General features: G+C 46.0%; 1 protein-coding gene and 1 non-coding gene across 3 annotated transcripts in view; one reads left to right on the top strand and one right to left on the bottom strand.

Annotated features, from left to right (window-relative positions):
• Positions 1–16,800: 16,800 nt before the first annotated feature.
• Positions 16,801–16,902, bottom strand: LOC111756956 (small nucleolar RNA U13). Its single transcript, XR_002791349.1, has one exon. It is a non-coding gene; the product is annotated as a small nucleolar RNA U13 (small nucleolar RNA).
• A 3,775-nt stretch (positions 16,903–20,677) lies between these two features.
• The window catches only part of Snx8 (sorting nexin 8), a 51,133-nt gene continuing 49,163 nt past the window's right edge, over positions 20,678–22,647 (top strand). The window contains exon 1 of one of the 2 annotated variants that reach the window (XM_003470062.5): positions 20,678–20,837. In XM_003470062.5, coding sequence (XP_003470110.1) covers positions 20,744–20,837 — 94 coding nt within the window. In that variant the 5' untranslated portion in view covers positions 20,678–20,743. The remainder of the gene's footprint in view (positions 20,838–22,647) is intronic. The other variant, XM_013152633.3, reaches the window with a different exon arrangement.

The raw sequence follows: 22,647 nt of genomic DNA, 5'->3' as shown, positions 1-22,647 counted from the left end.
CTCAGTGGCGTAAGCGCCTGCCCGACCAGGTAGTCGTGAGTTCGATCCCTGCTACCAATAAAAATGAAAAAGACAAAAAAAAAGATTTCTAGATTTCATAGCAAATCAGGCCTAGATTCAGTAGCAAAGCCAGATACAAAATCAATAGACAAAAATCATTAGCATTCCCATATACAAATAACAAACTCAGCCAGATGTGGTGGTACATGTCTGTGTTTCCAGCACTTGGGAGACAGGCAGGAGGATTGCTGCAAGTTCAAGGCCAGCCTGTGCTGTACAGTGAGGGCAAGGCCAATCGGAACGTCATAGCCAGACCCTGTCTGAATAAATAAAGGAACAAATGTCCTGAGAGAGAAATGAGGGAAATCACACCTTTCACAATTGCATCAAAAAAAGAGAAATAATTAGAAGTCAGCCTAACAAAGGAAGTAAAAGAGCTTTACATTGAAAACTACAGTACTCCAAAGGAGATCAGAGAAGACATTAGAAAATGGGAAGATATCCCTTGCTCTTGTGTAGCAGGGACCAACATAGTGAAAATGGCCATACTTTCAAAATTGTTATACAGATTCAGTGCAATCACAATCGAAATTCTAATAGCATACCTCACAGAGCTAGAGAAAATATTCCTAAAATTCATTTAGAACCAGAAGAAACCTAGAATAGCAAAAACAATATTGGCCACAAAAAGCACGGCAGGGGACATAGCAATCCCTGACTTGAAATTATACTACAAAGCTACTATGATAAAATAGCATGGCACTGGCAATTTAAAAAAAAAAAAAAAAAAACCTGAGTATCAATGGATGAAATTAGAAGATACAGAAACAACTGCAAGCATGCTCAGTCACCTTAACTTTGACAAAGGGGCCAAACAGGTTCACTGGCAGATTGCCTGTTTAATAATTGATGCTGGAGGGGCTGGGGATTTAGCTCAGTGGCTTAAGCACCTGCCTGGCAAGCAGATCATGAGGTCATGAGTTCGATCCCTGGTACCAAAAAAATAATAATAATAATAATAATAGATGTTGGAAGCTGGCTTGGTGGTATCTGTAATCCCAGCACTCAGGAGGCTGAGGCAGGAAGATCATTGTGAGCTTGAGACCAGCCTGGGTGAGCTCAAAGTCAGCTTGAAGTGGAGCAGGGACGAGGTCCTTGTGACACTGCTGTGCCCATAACGAGAACAAGTGACCAGGACGCCTCTGCAGTGGTGCATTTGTGTGTCAGGAGGCCCCTGCGGCCTCCTCCCAAGGTCCAAAGGAGGCAGATGGCTGCTGCTACCCAGGCCCCACTCAGTTGCTCTTCTCAGTTGGGATGAGCCCCTGGCCCCTTCTCCTTCCCATCTGCCTGACTCTGGGCTCATCCAGAACCTTTTTCACAGGCAGCTGTGATTCTGCCCACAGCTGTGTTCTCATACCCAGGGACTCCTAGCCAGGTGACAAGCTAACACTGTGTCTCTCCATGGAGGATCCCGTCTTCAAGAGATCCTGGGCTGGAACATAGGCCCTTGACAAGGTGAGGTACTTCTCCCCTCAGCTGGGCTGTCTTTGTGGCACAGTGCAGCAAGGGCAAGGTCCCAGCCCATCGTCCCTCTTCAGTCTCTGCTGGGAGCACCTGCCTCGCTCTGGACCCTTGGGTCTCCTCAGCACTCAGCACTCAGAGCTCACCCAGGCTGGTCTCAAGCACTCAACTCTCCCTTCCTGGCCTGGCTGGGCCTGCAGGCTGGATGCGCGGGGCACCCTGCTCTGCCTGGGTCCTCTGTGAACCGAGCCCAGGCCACAGTCTCCCTGCATATGGCCTCTCTGGGGCTGCATGAAAGTTTTGGTCCTGCCCCTCAGTTTCTCAGGGAACCCATTTGCTCTAACTTAAAAGATCCCCTTCAGATGCAAGTGATGTCAGTCTGAGAGACAAGTCTCTCCAAAAGCCAAGGAGCCAGGACACAGGCTCTGGGCTGTCTGATCACCCTTCAAAGACAGGCCCAAGGCTCACTTGCGATGTGGCTCCTGCATTGCTAAGTACTTCATGCTAAAATCTTCACCAAAGCAGAGATGTCCTCTGGAACTCACCCGCTCTACAATCTCTCTACACCCACCAGCTCATCATCTTGATTCAAACTGGCCTTGGGCTCACTTTGTAGTCCATGTTGGTGTCGAACTTGCCATGATCCTCCTGCCTCAGGCTCCCAAGTGCTGGGAGAGTCTTGCATTCTTTTTTTTTTTGGTACCAGGGATCAAACTCATGGCCTCACACTTACCACACAGGCACTTACGCTGGCTGAGCTAAATCCCCCGCCCAAGTCTTACATTCTTAAAATAGCCCCTTCCTTTCTTTCACTGCTCCTGTGAAATACTCTTCTCTGTATCTCCTGTTTTCTGTCCACATGTCATCATGCTTTGATCTATATCCCCAGCTACTCAGGAGGCCCTGGAGGGAGGATTATTTGACTCCAAGGGTTCAAGACCAAGGGCAACTCAGTGAGAACCTGTTTCAAAAATAAAACAAACCTGGGAATGGTGGTCCTCTCCTGGAATCACTATGCTCTCGCAGACCATGGTAGGAGAATGCCAAGTTCTAACCAGGCCCAGACAACAGAGCAGGATAGTAAGACCCTGTTTCAAAATGAAATTTTAGGGGCTGGGGATTTAGCTCAGCGGCATAAGTGCCTGTCTTGCAAGCAGGCAGTCTTGAGTTCGATCCCCCGTACCGATAAAAAGGAAAGACAAAAAAACAAAAAGAAATTTTTAAAAAAGCAGTGGAAATGTAGAACTCTGGGTTCACTCCCCAGTATTACAAACTACACACCTCCTTCTCTAATCTTGCACCTTCTGCATTCCAACAGCACTGTCCTCAAATCCCTTCTTATTTTTTTTAGGTAAAACTAATACAAATTTAATGAAAAATTACACTCGGCAGAACCAAGTTACTGAAAAGATCTTTGCAAAGCTCTTCGGTATCTGGCCTAGTGGAAGACCGCTGGTTTCTCACATTGTTTTGCATTTAGTCCATGCAGCCCCACACTGGCTTCTGCAGAACCACTCCGCACACTCCTGAGAGAATCAGAGTGAAAGGTGAGTAATGTAGCATTATGAATGTTGACTGCATCCCCACATAGAAAGTGGCTGAGGACCCCCGAGGTTCCCAGAGCACCCAGAGAACTGCTATGCTTGTAGGCAAAAATCTCAAGAGAAGACAGATGTGAAGACATCTAACAGCTTAGGGTTCTGTCAAAGGGACTTGCTCTGAGTCAGCACCCATAGAGATTATGATGACCCCAGACGTTGCTTGATGGGCTCCCATGGAGCCCGTGACTCAAGCACACAGCGCCTGTCTCTAGGGATCCGTCTCCTCCAGCACACAGAGGTGACACTACTGGACACACCAGCTGGGGAAACAAGCGGAAATCACCATCCGCTGGAGAATGCATGCCTAGGAGGCCCAGCACGTGGTCAGGGCTTCATATTTATCCCATTCAATCTAACCAGCACCCGGCGGACACGTTTCGGGTCCTGGCACGCCTGGCTCTTTGGCTAAGTTGCGATCCTGCAGCCTCAGACTCCCACGGTGCTGACTGAGCCACCACGCTGGGTACATATGCTTAGTTTTCTGCCGAGAAGCGCTTTGCCCAGGCCACATGGCCCTAAGGAATTTGTTGGAACCGGAACTCAGCCTGCGCTTCAAATCCCTTCTGACAGGACATTTTGGACTCTAGTTCCTCATTTCTCCTTCTTCTACCTAAAATTCCATCCAGGGATACAATTGCGGAGGGTTGAGTCTCGCATTCTGTTTTTTTGAGAGTGTCTCACTATGCATTCAAACTGGCCTTGGGCTCATTTTGTAGTCCATGTTGATCTTGAACTTACAATGATTCTCCTGCTTCAGCCTCCCAAGTACTGGGACAGTCTTACATTCTTAAAACAGCCAGCTCAATCCTTTCTATTTCACAAGTGTTTTGTTACAGTATTGAGTCTACGAGGGACTCCCGTGGGCTTTGTCTAAAGACAAAGCTGCCATTTATTCACTCAGCAAATTTTTGAGATAGTCTCACAATGTAATCCTGGCTGATTTTGAACTCGTTATACAGCCCAAACTGGTTTTGAACTCCAAGCAATCCTTCTGCCTCAGCCTCCCAAATACTGGGATTATAGGCATGTGTCACCACGCTTTGCTAAATGTTGATTTTTGTCCCAGTGAGTATGCAAGGGTGATCATCACTAAAAACACTACAATTACTTCAGTGATGAGGCAGTGGACTCAACCTTTTGTCTTTCCATTCTCTCAGGAAAACAGTCATTTGTGATTTTACCAAATTTGTAAAAGATCTTGCAGGTGACATTTTTGAGATGTTTAAGTTGGTCAAGGCCTCCTGTGGATGTCCACAATCACCGAATCAATTCTATCTGCTTCCCAAGACCTATCTTTGAGTGTACTACCACGCAATTCTGTATGAGTGAAAGAATAGTCAAATGAAGCTTTTCTTAAAAAAAAAAAAACAGTGTGTACACTGATTCATTAGCTTAACACATGAACAAACTTCCAAGCAAAGCATGATTAGCTCAACTGCTTTTATTGTAAATAAAAAAAAATTATGAAGCATACCAGCACTCAGGAGGATCGTCATAAGTTTAAGGCCAGCCTGGGCTACATAGTGAGAGCCTGTCCCAAGATTAAAAAAAGAAGAAGAAAAAGAAAAAGAAATCATGAAGTTGTTCATACTAGTGTATGCCTATAATCCTAGCACTCTTGGGCACTAAGACAAGGAGGGCTGAAAGAATAAGCCCAGCCTTAGCTACTTAGCAAGGCTCAAAATTAAAGGGAAAAAAAATGGACATGGGGCTGGAGATGTAGCTCAGTGGAAGGCCTTGAGATCAGTCCCAGTACTGCAAAGAAATTTTAAAAACTAAAAATTTTAAAAAACTAAATTTAAAGGGGGTTGGGGGTTTAGCTCAGCGGCATAAGCGCCTGCCTTGAAAGCAGGCAGTCGTGAGTTCGATCCCCGGTACCGATAAAAAGGAAAAAGACCAAAAAAAAAAATTTTTTAAAAAGAAAGAAATCATGATCCTTGCTTGTTTCATAATTTAAAGATGAAAAATAAAAAATCAGGAAGCCTAACTCTCCACACTCTCTCTCACACTGTTGACAGTCAAGGCATGCCAACAGATTTCTGGCAATAATGGAAGAGTTTCAAAGAAAAAAAGAACTTTTCTGCACAAGGGAGTTAGCTGGCCTCGCCTAGGCAACTGAGAAACAGCATTGAGTCAGGGCCCAGGGAGGCAGTATGAGGAAGCCCTCCCTGGCCTCCAGAAAAACCAGTCCCCACTTTCTACTAGTGGGCTACTGGATTATGTTTTATTAAAAAAGCACATAACCAAGAGTACAGTCAAAGAGCTCCAGGCAAGGCCTGCAGAAGGGCAGGCAGGGCCACTCTGCCCTCCTCAGGCACCTTCAGCACTCAGCTCTGCCAAGGCTCTCTGGACCCTGTTCCCCTGGGCCTTCATTTCACAGACACGACTGAGTAATACGCTGGCCATTAGTGAGGAACTCACCCTTCAACCCCTCGTTCTACCCCAGAAGCTGGGGCAAAGGGACTCAAGTCCCAATATTCTACTCAGTACCTGGTCCTCCCTGGGAACCAACTCTCCCACCCCAAAGCTATCAGGAACACCCAGGCAGCAATCATCTCATTAGCATAGTAAGACGATGGAGACTTCAAAATTATTAGGAGTGATGGGCCAGAAAGATAAGGAAGATGTCAAGGTAGAAACAGGCATTTAAACCAGAGTACTATCTTTGGGCATAGAGGTGTACTCTTGTAATTCCAGCAATTGGGAGGCTGAGGCAAAAGGATTGTCACGAATTTAAGGCTTGCTTGGGGGACATAATGAGTTCAAGACCAGCCTGAACTACATAGTGAGAACCTGTCTCAAAAATAAAACCACGGGGGCTGGGGATTTAGCTCAGCGGCATAAGCGCCTGCCTTGCAAGAACGCAGTTGTGAGTTCGATCCCTGGTACCGATAAAAAATAAATAAATAAATAAAATAAAACCACAGGGCTAGGGATTAGCTCAGTGGCACAGCACTTGGTGGCCATGCCCTGAGTTCAATTCTCAGTACAAAAACATAAAAATAAATAAATAAAAATAAACCAGAAACAAACAAACTAAAATCTAAGAGACTCCGTATGAGCCTCTAATACCAGCAATAGGGGAGGCTGAGACATGAAAATCAGGAGTTCAAGGTAGGCCTAGGCAAGTCAGCAAGATCCTATCTCAAAAAATTAAATAAGTAAATAAACTGAAAGAATAATAATACACACATATAGGAGTTCTTAAGCTCATATAATTATTAATGGTGTTTTCTTTCTCTTATAGTGGTGCACGCACACACAAACAATAATTCATTTTGGATGTGATGATGTCCTTGATTTGGTGAAATGTCCAGCAGGGCAACTAAGAAGAATCCCAGGGTGCAAACATTAAGTATGAAATACTTGGGACCATGCGTGGAAGACGCTGGCAGGATGAGTTCACTTTCCATGTGTCACACATGTAGTTCCGTATTTCCATAACTACACCTAAAAATACAAAATAGCTGGGCCTGGCGTCGCATGCCTGTAATCCCAGCACTTTCCAGGGTGAGGCAGAAGGATGCTTGTGAGTTCATGGCCAGCCTTAACTACAAAGCCAGACCCTGACTCAACATAAAGAAATAAGTAAATAGTGGCGCTCCTGTCTTTCCCACTTTGTTTTTGCAGTCCTCAGTCTCTTGAATTACAGGCAGGTGCTACCATGTTCAGCTCCTCTTCTGATTTTAGGTTAGTCAACACATAGAAAAATATGGAGGATACAATTCCAGTTCGGAGAATCAAAAAAGCTTAAAACGTGTGGCCAGTTCTCATCATAAGTCACTTCAGCAAGCAAACTCCCACGAAGCAGAAATAATGCTCGTTAAAACACTAAAGGAAAGGGGCTGTTGATTTAGCTCAGCGGCATAAGCACCTGCCTTGCAAGCAGGCGGTGGTGAGTTCGATCCCCGCTACCGATTTAAAAAACAAAAAAACACTGCACGAAAGAAGGCAAAGCAAGCTACAAAAGCAATCAACGCTATAATCTGAAAAAGCAATTTGCCAGCACAAGGAAGGCCCTAGACCTAGAAAAAACCAGCTGGTGGAAACTCGACAGATTTTACTTGGCACCGTCCTACTAAAGACGACAGTAGTTCTGCGGGGCGCAGGGATTGGGTAGGGGAACGGTTAGCTCTGCAAGATCTGCCCCCTTGCGACTACCCTATAGGAAGTCTGACGGTTCATTGCTGGTGTTCTTGGACCAGAAAGTAGATGTCCTTGCGTAGCCCGCCCCCGCCCCCAGCTGCTCCTGATGCACACTGGCCCTGCTGGGCCCCCCTGACTGTCATCCTCCCCAGAGGTGCGGTGATGCTGCAGATGGCTGCCTCCCCAACTGATCTCTGCACCACTTTTTGGAAGGAAGAGAGCAGGCTCATGTTTCCATAGCAACCCGCCTCACGCGGGAAGGCAGCTGCAGGCAGAGGCCCCTCCCACCCACGGCCACACACGTCCCTTCACCTTCTGGCTCACATGTAGCCCTCGCGGTCGCTAAAGTAGGGCTCTTCCGCCTCGCCATGCTCTGCCGCGCTGCTCTCGGGCCTGGCCGCCTCCACAGCTCGGCCTCGGCATGCGGTGCCAGCTCCTCAACAGACAATAGTGAGGACCACGAGGCCAGGCTCGGGTCCGCCTCTCCCTAAGCCTGCCGGCGCTGGTCTCCTCACAGTTCCGCGGCTAGCCACTCTGGGCCTGCGCCTGGGGGTCGTACCAACCGGATGGGGGGGACCCAAGCCCTGATCCCCCTCCCATGAAAACCCGGAGGAAATCCAGTGCAAAGAAGAGTGTCTGCCACTAATCCCAACGGTGCTTACGTGAGCAAAGATGGTGCAGTTCCCATCGATAAACTTGCTCTGGGCAGTCACTAAACTCATGAGAAAATATGAGTACCCCATTTATGGCAGCGAATGGTTACGTCCAAAATAATAGCCTTTGGTGCTTTCCTACACTCCCTTCAGGCAATTTGGGGAAAATCTGACTATTGGGAGCCCCAGCGGGTTCTGGAATTCATTCTAGAATGTGGGACTGCATGAAAAAATATGATATAACTCAAAGACCTATACCATGGAACATTGGAAGTGCCAACAAATTTCTCCTTGGGCTCCTTTCGTCTATAGCTAAATAACCAGTTTAGCTTACTCTCAAACTCCCCCTTTACATACCTGGGTTTTAGAATCGTCTACTGATGGAGGATCCCACACTACAGGAGGAACTGGATGGCGATTACAAGGACTACTCACCTCAGTACAAAAACATAGCTGACCAGCTTCATTCGTTTCTGACGTCCATACCCACAGTGCCCCTGCCCTCGTGCAGACCCTCATGAAGCTTCCATCCGCCAGTGGCTGCAGCCCTGGGCACCAGGACACTCACGTGGATGGGCCAGACAAGGTGGGTCACGTGGGCTGGGACAAGTTTGGGCTCTTGAGGGAGTGGGTTGCCAAGCAGCAGCCCGACTCCGCCAGACTCTGCATGCTGCCAGAAGCACATTTGTATCTGTTTTCTTGTTGCCCCTGCAGCACCCTTAGTAGGACTTGAATCCAGGGCTCCTGACCCCTTTTTAAAATTTGGAGATAGTGTCTCATTGAGTCACTGAGTTTTCCATCCTAGACTTGACCTGCTGGGATAACAGGCATGCCCCACCACACCCAGTGGCCCAGAGCAGCTGCTGATTGTGGCCTGTTTCAACCTCCTAAAGTGCTGTAGAGCCGTGGAGGAACGTGCATAGGAAGGGAGCAGAGTTTCCGCCTGATTGGGCCATGCAGGTGGGAGTGACCTGGGGCCCCGTCTGGGATATCTGAACCGTGGCCCGAAATCAAGGCAGGCAGAAGCAACAGGCGACCTGCAGGTGGCGATCTTAGGCCACCCTTCACCACCCAGAGCAGCCTCAGCCGCCGTCTGTTCTTCATTCCAAGCGTCCTACCCTGGAAGCCCAGGGGCGACTGCTCTCCCAGGAGTCTCTCAGTAATTTCTTGAGGATGTTTTCCACCCTCAACGACTGCCTCTGAGTGTGCAGAGAAGTTAGAGGAGCAAAGAGAGCCGGTGAATCCTCCGAGTTAGGATTTATGCAAAAAGCCTCCCTTTCTGTGTAACCAACTGCCCCGCCAGCCCCGGGCATGTTGCCTTCTTCCTCCTGCTGCTCCCTGAGCCACTAGTGTGAATCTTGGCTTCTCCCTCCACACCAGAGGTCTGGGATAGTTGCTTACCTTCCCTTGAGGTCTGGGGTTCCTCAATACGGTACTGTACGATGAGGTCCCTGAGGCTCGGACCCTTTTTGCTTTGGTCCTGGCTGTTTTCCATCTCTGAGCCTTTGGGTTGGGAGTTGGATCCCTCCTCCCCCACCATTGGTGTCCTCTGGCAAACCAGCAACTTAGCTTTCACACCGTCCAGGTACTTCCCACCACACTCTACCTCATATTGCTTTTTTATTTTTTCCTCTCAACGGGATCCTCCTGCCTCAGCCTCCCAATTACCAGGATTCCAGGGCTACCACGCACCTCTTCATGAAGTCTTTGGAGCCTCATTTTATTTTATTTTATTTTGTTTAGTTTTGAGCATCCTTTATCATGAAGAAAATAACAGTAGTATACAATACCCATTCACTTACACTCAGTGTTTGTTTTCTGTTTGTTTTATTTGGTGCTGGGAATTGAACCCAGGCCCTTCACATGCTGAATACACACTCTAAACACTGAGCTATCCTCAACCTACAGACTTTAATGTGTCAACACTGCACAATGTTTCCTTCCAAAAACAAGCAAGGAATGAGAAGCCCCCTTTATTTCTCCCTAAGTTTCATCTCCTTTATCTCCCCAGAGAAACCATCAGGTATATATAGATAATGGAGGCATTGTTTTTTGGGTTTTTTCTTTTCATTGTTTGGCTTTTCGTTTTTGTCTTTTGAGATAGGGTTTCACTATGAAGTTCAGGCTGACCTTGAACTCACTTTATAGCCAAGGGTAGACTTGAATTTGTGGCTATCCTACTGCCTCAGCCTCTTGAGTGCTGGGATTACAGGTGTATACAACATCCAGCCATCATTTAGTATTTTTAATTAAATTTTTTCTTTTTTGTTTTATTGAGACAGGATCTCATTATGTAGTTCAGACTAGCCTTGAACTCAGTGAATTTGGGCTTGCAGGACTCCTCCTGCCTCAGCCTGCCACGTGCCAGGATTAAAGGCATGTGCTACCATGCCAGGCTCCATCTGTCTCTCTCTTCCTCCTTTCTTCTTTCTTTCTCTTTTCTTTTCCTTTTCCTCCCTCCTTTCCTTTCTTATGGTGCTGACATTGAAACCAGGGCTTTGGGCTGGGGATTTAGCTCAGCAGCATAAGCGCCTGTCTTGCAAGTGTGCGGTCGTGAGTTTGATCTCTGGTACCGATAAAAAAAAGAAAAAAAGACCGAAACCAGGGCTTTTACACTGAGCTGAATCCCTATTCCTTTTTCAAAAATTGTTTTTATTTTGAGGCAGGGTCTTGCTAAATCACTGTGTAGCCCAGGCTGGGCTCAAACTTGCAGTCCTCCAGCCTCAGCCTCCCAGAATGCTGGCATAACAATTATGTCCCACCAGATCGAAGGTGTTATGGCTTTAAATTCACAGTTGCACTGCATAGCCTTTGGCGACTTTCTTTTCCACACAAAATGATGTTTTCAGCATTTATCCATCCTGGTACATGCTGCTGTTCTAGCTTATACATTATGTGAATAAAGCACAATTTATTATTTATTTCACACTTATAAAATAGGGGTTTTTTTCGATGTTATAAATTAAAATATAGTGCAATGTTTTGTATTTGTCTCTATGAGCTATGCTTTAGAGAATATGACTGAAAGTGGAATTTCTGGGTCATAAAATATCTGCATCCCAAATTATTAGATGTTCACAAATTGTTCTCCGATGTGTCTGTTCTAATTTACATTTCCTGCAGTGCTGCAAGAATATTCCTATTACTCCTTATCTTCTGGCTGCCGAAGGGCAGCTCATGGTTGTTCGAATTTGCATTTCTCTGATATTAGTAGATGTCTGATTTAAGCAGAAAGGGAAATGACTAAAAGCATCTAAAATCCTGGAAGAGAGCTGGAAATGAAGCCTCCAAGGTATGCACCTCACACCGCAGAGCAACCCCGCACTCAGGGCTGGGAGGTCTTCTGCCCCTTAGACGGGGGTGAGGGTGGGTGGAGGGGTGGAGGTCAGTGCATGCACAGAGGACACATGCTGGACAAGGCAAATCTAGCAGTGCCGGTTTGAGTATGGCCACAAAGTAAAAACAAACCTTTCAGGTTCAGTACTGGAGATCAAACCTAAAGCCTTCACAAGGTGCTACATCCTTAGGCTTTTTGAATTTTTTTTTTGTCTTTTTCCTTTTTATAAGTACCGGGTATCGAACTGATGACTGCATGCTTGCAAGGCAGGTGCTTATGCTGCTGAGCTAAATCCCCAGCCCCTAGGCCTTTTGAATTTTGTCTTTTTTTTTTTTTTTTTTTTGTGAGTACCAGGCATCAAACTCATGACTTTGAGTTGCCAAGCAGGTGCTTATGCAGCTGTGCTAAATCCCCAGCCCTGAGTTTTCTGCTAGAGGATTTTGCTAAATCACTGACTTGCCCAAACTGGGCTGGAATTTGAAAGCCTTCTGCTCTGACCTCCCAGAGTGTTGGAATTACAGGCGTGCACCATTCCACCTGGCTCTAAACTCGTTGTTACTCTACATAAAGTTATTGGCTGCCCAGATTTCTTTACCAGTGACTTACCCACACATAGTCTTTGCCTCTCAGGCCTCCCATCCTTTTTCATATTGAAATGTATGAGTTACAGACTTCTTGTGGTGGTTATGCTGAAGCAGGAGGATTGCTGTGTCATAGAGGCCCGCCTGGACTAGATGATGAGTTCACGACAGTTTGGACCACATAGCGAGAACTTGTCTCAATAAAAAAAAAAGTTCTTCCAGTCAGGTGTAGCGGTGCATGCCTAAAATCCCAGCACTCTGGGCAACTGAGGCAGATGAATCACTCCACCTGGGCAACTTAGTAACTTAGTGAGACTCTATCTGAAAATGAAAATTAAAAAGGCCTGGATCTGTAGCTTAGTGGGAAGGGCCTGGATTCAAGTCCTAGAGCAACCATAACCCCATCTCTCTCCCTAATTATTTTTGTTTATATTTCTATTTTTCCAGCATGTGGCTGATCCCATCACATTGTCCATGGGATCTCTCATCTTATGTTTCGCCATGTTATAGTATCAAATTATCAACATTTTAGATTATCATTTTCTTCATTACTTGGCATGCCGTAGGCTTCCCAGGTTTAAGAATATGGCCCGTTGGATTATTTGGACCAACTCTTTTGCAGAACAGAAATAAAATACTTGATAAAATATAGAAACCATCTTGTTAAAATGAATGAGGCACTGATAAGATAAAAAAAAAGCTCTACTGTTCTCAACTCTGGGATGGAGCTGGGCTGAGGCCCGGGCTGCAGATCAGTGGAAAGCATAACAGTAAATATAATAAAGTCCAAGAGAAATAAGAAGAGATTCAGAGTATTTGCTGCACCTGGTGAACTTGATCTTGAATTTGAAAACACAGAACTGGAAATCGCTCTGGTATTGAGGAGGCTGAGGCAGGAAGGTAGCCAGTTTGAAGCCATCTTGGGAACATAACTAGCTCAAGGCCAGCTCTGGGCTACCTAGAGAGACGTTGTATTTGCCACATAAGCTTTAGATTCATCACTTTCTCAATGGCTACACTGATTTGTCTACTTGTCTCTATTATGCTTTTTTGGTTTTAAGGAGGCAAGATTTGTTTCCACTCATGTTTGTAGAGATTTCTGTCCATGTTTGACTGGTTTTTGACGCTGCTGTTTGTTTTTATGTAGTCTAGACTGGCCTTGAATTCACTACGTAGCCCAGGCATTGAAATGCCAGTTCTCCTTCCTCAGCCTCCCAAGTGCTTGGATTACCGGTGTCCACCAGCGTGCCCGTTTGTCCCTATCCTTGATGGCAGAGGTGTTTGTCCCTAGGCTAGGGGCTTTGGACAGGGCAGTCATCCTGAAGGCTTCAGAGAAGTGGCGGTAATGCTTTTCCTTAGTTAAATGCCAGATGGGAGCGGGAATGGGGTGGGCCTGCTTTTCCATTGCAGGTGCTTTTGCGGCCAGGTGGGTTTTAGACAAAATTTCACCTGTTAACTTCCCAACCTATTTGAAGGCTGCTGCCAAAGCACCCACGTCTACTCCAGCAGATACAATCAGCAAGGTTCCCAGCAGCACTGTTCCTAACATAAACACCCACACATCCATCCGCAGGACAGCAGATCCGTTACACTGTGGCTTAGTGATAAAACATGAAACAGGATATGAATGATAAAGTGAGAACGTCTAATTATATCTAATCTCACATGGTTCCAGAAAATGAGGAGAATGAGAAGGAAGCAAGCAGCATGGTGTCACACGCCTGTAATCCCTGCTCTTGAGATGCTGAGTTCAAGCCCGGGCTACGCAGCTGTCTCACAAAATAAAGAATGAAGCAATGTCAGTGTTTGTAGAATCATTGGCAGAGAATTTTGTAGAGCTGATAAAAGACAACAAACCAAAAACTCATTTAATAAATCCTAATCAGGATAAATAAATATAAGTGGATACTTAGAATACAGTGCAATTGGCAAGCACCGTGTTTGGCCCCTGCAACAGGAAAATGACTAACACGTGGACTACTGAGAGCCTACTTGAAAAAAAGTCAAAAATTGAAAATGTAATCAATCAAAAAAAAAGATAGAAAAAGTTAGACGACTGAAAACAGTGGAATCCAGGAAGATAGCAATAATGTCATAAATATGGACAAAGGGCAGGGTGTGGTAGGGTACACCTGTGATCCCAGAACTTAGAAGGCGGAGGCAGGAGGGTTGCTGTGAGTTTGAGGCCAGCCTGGTGAATTCAAGGCCAGTCTGAATTACATAGTAAGATCTTGTCTCAAAATACATATATTATATATATATAGAGAGAGGAGGGGACTGGAGATTTAACTCAGCGGCACAGCACCTGCCTGGCAAGCACATGGTTGCAAGTTTGATCCCCAGTACCAAATAAAAAACAAACACAAAAAAGCAAACAATATATATATATGTAGAGAGAGAGAGAGAGAGAGAGAGAGAGAGAGAGAGAGGAGAGAGAGAGAGGGAGAGAGAGAAACAAAAGAATACTTTTTTGGCAGTACTAGGGATTGAGCCCAGGGCTTCCCCTGGGCCATCCCGTTCCCAGCACTGAGCTATTTCCCTCCCCTTTTCCAGTCTCAATAAATTGCTTAGGGTAGACTGACACTTGGGATCCTCCTGTCTCATCTCCAGAGCAGCTGGAATTCCAGGTGTGTGCCACTGTATTCTGCTGTATTCTGTCCTTTTTGAAAAATTTTTTGCTATGTATTCTTATTTATCTGATCATATATTTTCTAATTCTGCCTGTTTTAAATGTTATAGCTTAATAACTTCTGATATCTGTAGAGAAAAATTCCCCTTATCTTTCTTCTTCAAAATTGCTTTGGCTAATCTTGATTCTTTATTCTTCCATATGAACTTAAAATTAGTTTGGTAATTTCCTAAGGAAATTATTTTTACTGAAATTGCTTTAATTTTGTATATCAGTTTGGGGATGGTTATATTTAATATATTTTAAATATATTGAATTTTCCTATCTATGAACAAATTCTCGGTCTTCCTTTAACTCTTTTATGTCTTCTATAAAGTTTTATCATTTTCTCTGTAAAATATGTCATCTTAGATTTGGTACATGTTTATCATTAATTTGCTGCTATTATGAATGAGATTTTTTTTTATTAACTGATTATTGCTGGTGTACATGAAAAGTAGTGATTATTGTATGATCTCTTGAATCCAGAAATTTTGGTAAAACCTCTTTATTTTAAAATAGTTTATATGGGTGTAGTAGTACCTATATATTATTATAGTATTATAAAGTACTTATATATTATTATAGTATTATAGTATGGTACCTACATATTATTATAGTATGACAGTATTACAATGCTATAATCCCAGCATTTTGGACCTATATATTATTATAGTATTATCGTATTATAATGCTATAATCCCAGCATTTTGGAAGGCTGAAGGAGGAGGATTTTAAATTGGAGCCCTGGGCATTTTAGGGATTTAGTGAGTTGCTATCTCCAAATATCTAAAGGTTTGGGGATGTAGCTTAGTATTAAAGGCCCTGGTTTAAATCTCCAGTACCACCACCCCACCCCCACACATTCACAAACACACAAAGTTATTTTGTATATTTTCTGGAGTTGATAATGTGACCTGAGGTTTGCAATCATTGTATTTCTTCCTTCCCAGTCTTTATGCCACTATTTTGTACTTTTCTTCTTGCATTAGCTTGATCCTGAATTATGGTTTAATAGCAGTTATGATAATAGGCAACTTTTCCTCCCAATTTTAGAAACTCTTTTTTTTCAGGCAGGCTGTCAATATGTAGTTTAAGCTGAACTTCAGTTCTATTATACAGTCCAGGGTGGCCTTGAACTCATAGTGATCTTCTTGTCTCAGTCTCCTGAGTACTGTGATTATAAGCACACATCAATTTTAAAGCAAACGATTTTGAAGTTAAAATGCTAAATGTATATAATATTTGCGGTAGGTTTTTTTTTAATTTGCAACATAAGCTTTATTTGATTAAACCTATGAAACTTGATTATGTTCCTAATTAGCTAGGAGAGGATTTTTACATGCCTTTATAAAAAAATAATAGAGTCAGCTGTGGTGGGGTATATCTGTAGTCCCACAGTCATGAGGCTGAGGCAGAATCATTGCAGTAAGCACAAGGTCATGTATCCAGACCTTGTCTCAAAATAAAATAAAATAAGCAAAGTAAAAGTAATAAAGATATTTAGTCTCGTGCTTGTTTTATCTTTTAAAACAGGGTCTTGTTCTATAGCCCAGACTGGTCTCCATCTCACAACAATCCTCCTGCCTCAGTCTCCTGACTGCTAGATTATAGGTGTTAGCCACCACATAAGGCTCTGAGATTCGCTCTGTTCTAACATTAGAAGTGACCCTGGGGGTAATTTTAAATCAGTTCCAGAGGGGTCAGTCCATGGCCAGCAGCTCTGAGAAGGCAGAGGATCATGGCAGAAGAGGGAGGTGAAGGAGAGAGGCTGCTGGCTGCCAGGAAGCAGAGATGAAAGGGTCAGGGACAAGATATGGTCCCCAAGGTCACATCCTCCTAATCTGGCCCTGCATCTAGGCTCCTGCTAAGTTTCTATCTCTTCCCAATAATACCATCAAATTATTATCCATGGGTGATTAATTCACCAATGACACCTGAGCTATCATGATCCAATCACCTTCAGAAAGGTGACCTTGGAACAGAGAAAACTTCTGGGGACATTTTAGATGTAAACCAATACATGCCTCAAAACCTCTAAGTGACTCCTGACTTTTTTTTTAAGTGACTCTTTGAAAGGTACTTGGCAGGACTTGAAATCCCTGCCTATAAGGAGGATGACATCTAACCACTGTCCTTCCTGCACGTCCTCTGGGGGAGACCAGTCCTGACATCAGTGTTGTTTTCCATGTCCTGTCTGTCAGTTCCACTTTCTTAAATGGAAAGCATTAACATGACTGAAAAACCACAGGAACAGTCATAAGTGGGTTCTTCTTTTTTATTTTTTTTTCCACATCAGACGGACAATGTGTTGATGTCGTAACAAGGCTTGAGGGAGGCACATCTCATGCATACGACATGAACACACAATCATCACGCTCATGAACCAAAGGATCAGATAAGTGGGTTCTTGCTACTGAACAAAACCTTTTTTAAAAAAATTCTTTCCTGAATGATACAGTTTATTCTTTGGTAAGACTCTACAGATAGCGGACCTATTCCAACGGACACTTCCTGAGAACTTCCTGTGTTTAGAGTCATCTGGCAGCAGAGTCCTCCCCTTGAAGGACTTCCCTGGAGTCATTCAGAAGGAGAACCAGCGGCACACACCTATAGTTCCAGCGCTTGGGGAGGCCGAGGCAGGAGGAGTACAAATTCAAGCCCAGCTCAGTGACTCAATGAGACCTTGTCTCAAAATAAAAAATGGGTTGTGAGTATAGTTCAGCGTAAAAGCTTTGGGTGGCTCAAATCCTGGTATCACTTCCAGACACAGCATGAGAATCAACTTCTGCTTCTCCTTCCCTTCTATAACCCCCTCCCCTGGGTGGAGGAGGCTGGCTGTGGGGTGAGAACCTGTTATGCTCGGCTCTTCCACTGTCTCCATCAGGGGCTTCTGGTGGGCAGAGAGCTGGTCTGCTCAATCCTGTTTGCCTTCCTTACCTTCCTCTCCCAACAACTACTCAAAATTTGATCCAGTACTAAATCTCGGTGAATGCATAATGTTTTATTTGGGAATAAAACAAACTGTCCTACTTAGAGCAGTGGTCTCCTGCCTGGGCAGAATCATTTGGCCACAACTCAGACCCAGTGAAACTCTAGTGGTGGGAATGCAAGAGTGCATGGTTTTTGGGGGGCAAGGGGCAGTGCTTGGGATTGTACTCAGAACCTCACACACGCTAGGTAAGTGCTCTACCACCAGCCACATCCCTGTGTTATTGCAGCTGGTTATGCTGCAATTTATGGAGCAGCATAACCAGCTCCACCTAATTTATGGAAGGATCCTGTGTGTAGACAGAATGTACCTTTAGGATTGGTCTTTAGTTATTTTTTCCTTTCACTTGTATCCTTGTTAGGGGAAGCAGACAATGACCCCGTGATAGGTGGAGTCAAGTGGGCTGGATCCAGGCAAGAGATTTCTGAATACTTCCCAAGTGATCATTAAATGCAACCAAGATCCAGAAACACTTAACTAGAGGGTATCTGACATGTGTAAGGGGGTTAAATGATTAATTTAACAAGCGATTGGTATAGGAAAAATACATAATTGTATATATGTAAATATATGAGTCTTTGGAGTGTGATGAAGTGGGTTTTTGTTTTGTTTTTCTTTCTCAGATAGGATCTTTTTATATAGCTCAGCCTGGCCTCAAACTTGTATCACTCCTCCTGCCTCAGCCTCCCAAGTGCTAGGATACAGCCATGTGCCACCAAAAAACAATTTTTTTGGGGGTCTTTTTGAGAAAAGGTTTCACTCTGCAGTTCAGGCTGGTCTTGATGTTACTTTGTAGCACAAAGTGGCCTCAAACTCATTGTTCCTCCTGCCTCAATTTGGGATTACTGGCATGCATCACCACTTGTCCAGCCTTTGTTTGTTTTTTTGGAGACAGGATCTTGCCACATAGTTTAGGCTGGCCTTGAACTTACTATGTAGTCCAAGCTGGCTTCAAATTAATTCATGGCAATGCTTCTGTCTTAGCCTCCTAAATGCTAGGATTACAGGCTTGCACCACCATGCCCAGTTTTTAAAAAAATCTTGTAATCTAGTGAGAGACAGAAATATATGCCAAATAACAGCAGGAAGTCAGCAGATTATATATGTGTGTGTTGGGGGGGGTGTAGAGTCAGGGAAAGTGCTGAGTACAAAATTTGATAGTAACAGCTGAAAGGAAGCCCAGGGTGGTGGAAGGAAGCGGCCATCTGAGGCGGGAGGAGGGCCACAGGATCCTACAGTGGCCACTGTGACTTGGAAAGCTGTTCTGCGTCATCTGCAGAAGACCATCAGTACTTGTTTGGTTACTAAGAAGCACATCATTAGTGGTATCTACTGGCACAGATGGTGGGTGTTGGGAAGCTGGGGCAGGGAGGTATATATAGGGTGGGGAAAGCAGTAAAGACCAACAGGTCAAACTTAAAATAGATCTACTCTGCTAAATATATTTAATTTTCTATCAAACTAACACTATCTTTAGAACACTTATGATTGGAAAAGTAATTCTACTCAAACATTTGAGCCTGTTCTGGAGAGCAGATATTCTAGATACTGGGATGTAAAGAAACATAAGTGTCTTACTTTTCTTGTTACTGGGCCAAAATACTCAAGACCCAAAGTTAAAAGGAGAAAAGTTTTATTTAGTTCACTATTTGTAGAGGTTTCAGTCCATAGTTGGCTGGCTATAAGGAGGGGTGGCAGATGGCAGAGGGGCAACAGCTTATGGTGGCAGAAGACAGAAAAAACAGAGTGAACACAAATTTCTTTCTGTCCCCTTTTGTCTTATCCAGACTGCTGGGTTAAAGGTGGTGCTAACTGAATCAGAGGCATCCTTATTCCAAACATTGTATTAGGAATCAATCAAAAAAGGCCTATGTAAAACTGCAAGAGGCTTTGGGGGGGCTGTTGGGGTGAAGGGGGGCTGAAGAGGGTGGGCATCCAGACCTAAACCATAACAACAAGTTATTATTTTTTTTTGTCTTTTTCTTTTTTATCGGTACCAGGGATCGACGTCATGACTGCCTGCTTGCAAGGCAGGCGCTTATGCCGCTGAGCTAAATCCCCAGCCCCACAACAAGTTATTATAATAACAGCATATCAATTAAAATAAGGGCCAGCTCCATAGTAAAAACTAGCGGGGAGGCTGAGACCTTTCCTGGAACCCTGATCTGTCAGGGCTCTCAGTTAACCACCTCCAGGACGCGGCTTAGCCTCTGCTACAGACGTGAGACCTTCACATTGGAAACTAGGGGTGGTGGTCTATGCCTATCCCAATACTTGGGAGGTTGAGATAGAATGATTGTGGGAAGTTCAATACCAGCTTGGCCTACATAGTGAGTTCAAGGCCATCCTGGACTACATAGCGAGACCCTGTCTCAAAGAACAAAAATCCTCCCTTTGGTGGATCCTATGAATCTCTCCAGCTTTCTTCTGCCTCTATTGTTTGTCCTGGTTAGAGGGACATTCTTAGTTGTTGGATGCCTCCCTTCAGTCCCCATCCAACCAGCAGCTACTCAGCCACCTTGCCACACCCTGGCCTTCCATGCAGCACGGCCTCTTTCATTTGGGGATGCTTTGGACAAGCGCTCCCCGGAGGCCAGCTGTCCTAACGGCCAGGAACGGTCCCAGAGCGTCTGCACTTCCTCACCCTCGGCCATGGGGCGGGTGGCCTCCAAAAGACCTGAGGACTGAGGAGTGCACCGAGAGGGTGGTGAGCGACACTGAGAGACCAAGAACGCCGAAGGCTGCGAGTGGCGTGGCGCGGTGTGAGCGCTGAGGGCACAGCAGGGCAGGGCAGGGCAGGGCAGGGTGGGTAAGCGAGAGCAGTAACCGGCGAGCGGGACGGGCGGCGAGGGAGTGGCTGAGTGATCGGGTGATTGAGAGCGTGCCGGTGGACGTGGGCGAGCGGCCCGCGGGAACTTCCAGCGCTCCGGAGCGAAGCACGGGGTGCAGAGGCAGGGCCGAGACTGCAGAGGCAGGGCCGAGAACTCAGGCTGCGCGGGGCCACGTGGCTGGGGCAGGCCTGAAGCCCGGGGAGTGGGCGGGGCTAAATGGAGTGTGGGCGTGACGAGGCAGGGTCTGGGCCAGCGCAGGGCAGCGTGAGTCGGCGAGGGGCGTGGCCATCCGCATATGAGCCCGAATAGGCGGGGTGTGGGCGTGACGACCAGGGAGTGGGTGTGGCTTGTGCGGTTGTGGGTGAGGCCGGCCGGCGGGCGCGGGAGGAAGTCACGTGGGCGCGCGGGTTCACATGACTGGTCGCGCGATGGACCCGCTGCCCGCCGTGGCAGTCGGGTCTGCAGCTGAGGCGGAGGCTGACGAGGAGGCGGATCCCCCGGCGACAGGTACGGCGGTGGAGGGTGCTGGCCCAGTCCTCGGCGCGCTGTCACGGCGCAGCCACTTGGGTCACTTCTCAGCCGAGCCCCGAGGCCACCTGTGCGGGTACACCTGGCGCACTCGATCCGGTACCGGCCCCTGTCCAGTCTCGCGAGCTGTGTCGCTTGGGTCCCTAGTTCCGAAGACAGCGACGCTCGCTGTTCTTAGCGCTCGGGTCTCTGTGTGGCCGGGGCAGGAGCTCGCGGAGACCCGCAGGTGCGCGCCGGCCTCCTCTCGGTGCCAGGCGGACGCCGTTCTCGGGGTGCGCTGCCCGGGCCCTCTCCGCGGTGGTCAAATAGGTGGCTGCCTGAGGCGAGAGGTTGAGGACCGAGTGAGTTTTGCTGGGTTGCGGTACTGGGTCTTCCCTGGGAGGAAAGGCGGGAGTGTGGCAGTGACCCTGGGCTTTCGCCACCTCTGTGGAGCTCCTAGTGTGTGCAGACCGGTCCTTCAAAGTGAATCTTTTTTTCCTGTCACTTGTGTCTGTGCAAAGGGAAGCATGTGACAGCCTTGTTGGGTAGAACATTGTGTTCAAGAGGTCGTGTGCCGGAACTCAGCGTGGGCCCACCTAAGCCAGAGCCCCAGGCTGGACTCTTTCCCCGAGTCGCTTGGAAGTGGAAGCTATAATGGGTTTTGAATGCTGGGACCGCCATAAAGAGTTTCATTCAAGACTCACCTAATGGCTGCCATAGGGTGTGATTTATGGAGAGTCCAGTGCTGTACAACCCCCAACCTCCATTCTCAAGCTGCCTTCCCCGTGGCTTTGCTTGGAATCCTTACCGGTTGTTGGCTTTCCTTGGAGGCTGGGGTGATTTTTATCAGGAGCGCTAATTTTATCTACAGCCAGGAGGCACACCACAACTCTGAGCTTCCAAAATCTCCGAGCATTCCTTACACTCTGTGAGTCTAAAAGTGGGGGTTCTAAACTTGTCATTTCATTCTTTTGGAAACTGGATGCCGAATTCTAGCAGGGAGATGAAATGGTAAAGCAAAACTTTTTACCTTAGGAAAACTAATCTGGGAGTGTGTGACTAGTTCAAAGTGGGCAGTGTAGGGGACTGTGTCTTTGGGGACTGTGGTTGGGTGGGCTTGGAGACAGCTTCCTATCAGAGCCCACAGAGAGGCCACAGCCTGCCACCTCCTTGGTTTTAGACCACTGAAACTTATTTTGGACTGTCTACATCTAGAACTGTGAGATGATATCGTTGTATTAAGCTACTAACTTTGTGGTAACTTGTTCCAGGAGCTATATCCCTGGCCTCCCTTTAACTTTCATTTATGCTATAATTTTTTGTTTGTTTTTGATAGAGGGCCTTGCTGTGTAGTTCAGTCTGGCCTTGAACTCACTGTGTAGCTCCGGGTAAGCATAAACCCACGTCAGTCCTTCTGCCACAGCTTCCCAAGTGCTGGGATCACAGGCAGACATGGACAAGATCTTCCTATGCAGCACGGACTGGCCTCCACGTCCCTAATGTAACCCAGGCTGGCCTAAAATTCATGCTCCTGTTAGGTGTGGAAGTGCGCCTGTAGTAACAGCACAGAATGCTGAGCTAAGGGCATTGCTGTGAGTTTGAGACCAGTTTGAATGACAGAGCAAGACCTTGTCTGAAAAAATCGAACCAGCCCAGGGTTTAGCTCAGCAGTGAAAGTGCTGCTTGGTAAACGTAAGGTTACGAGTTTGTGAGTTCAATCCCCAAAATAAATAAAATAAATAAATAAAAACCCAAAATAAAACAAATAAAACAAAAATCACAGAAATAACAGAAATAACAACAACCAAAA

The sequence above is a fragment of the Cavia porcellus genome, unplaced genomic scaffold (genome assembly GCF_034190915.1).
Source record: "Cavia porcellus strain 051 isolate PalLab524CR breed Dunkin Hartley unplaced genomic scaffold, mCavPor4.1 scaffold_23, whole genome shotgun sequence".
NCBI classification, from domain to species: domain Eukaryota; kingdom Metazoa; phylum Chordata; class Mammalia; order Rodentia; family Caviidae; genus Cavia; species Cavia porcellus.
This window is presented reverse-complemented; position numbering and strand designations above follow the sequence as displayed.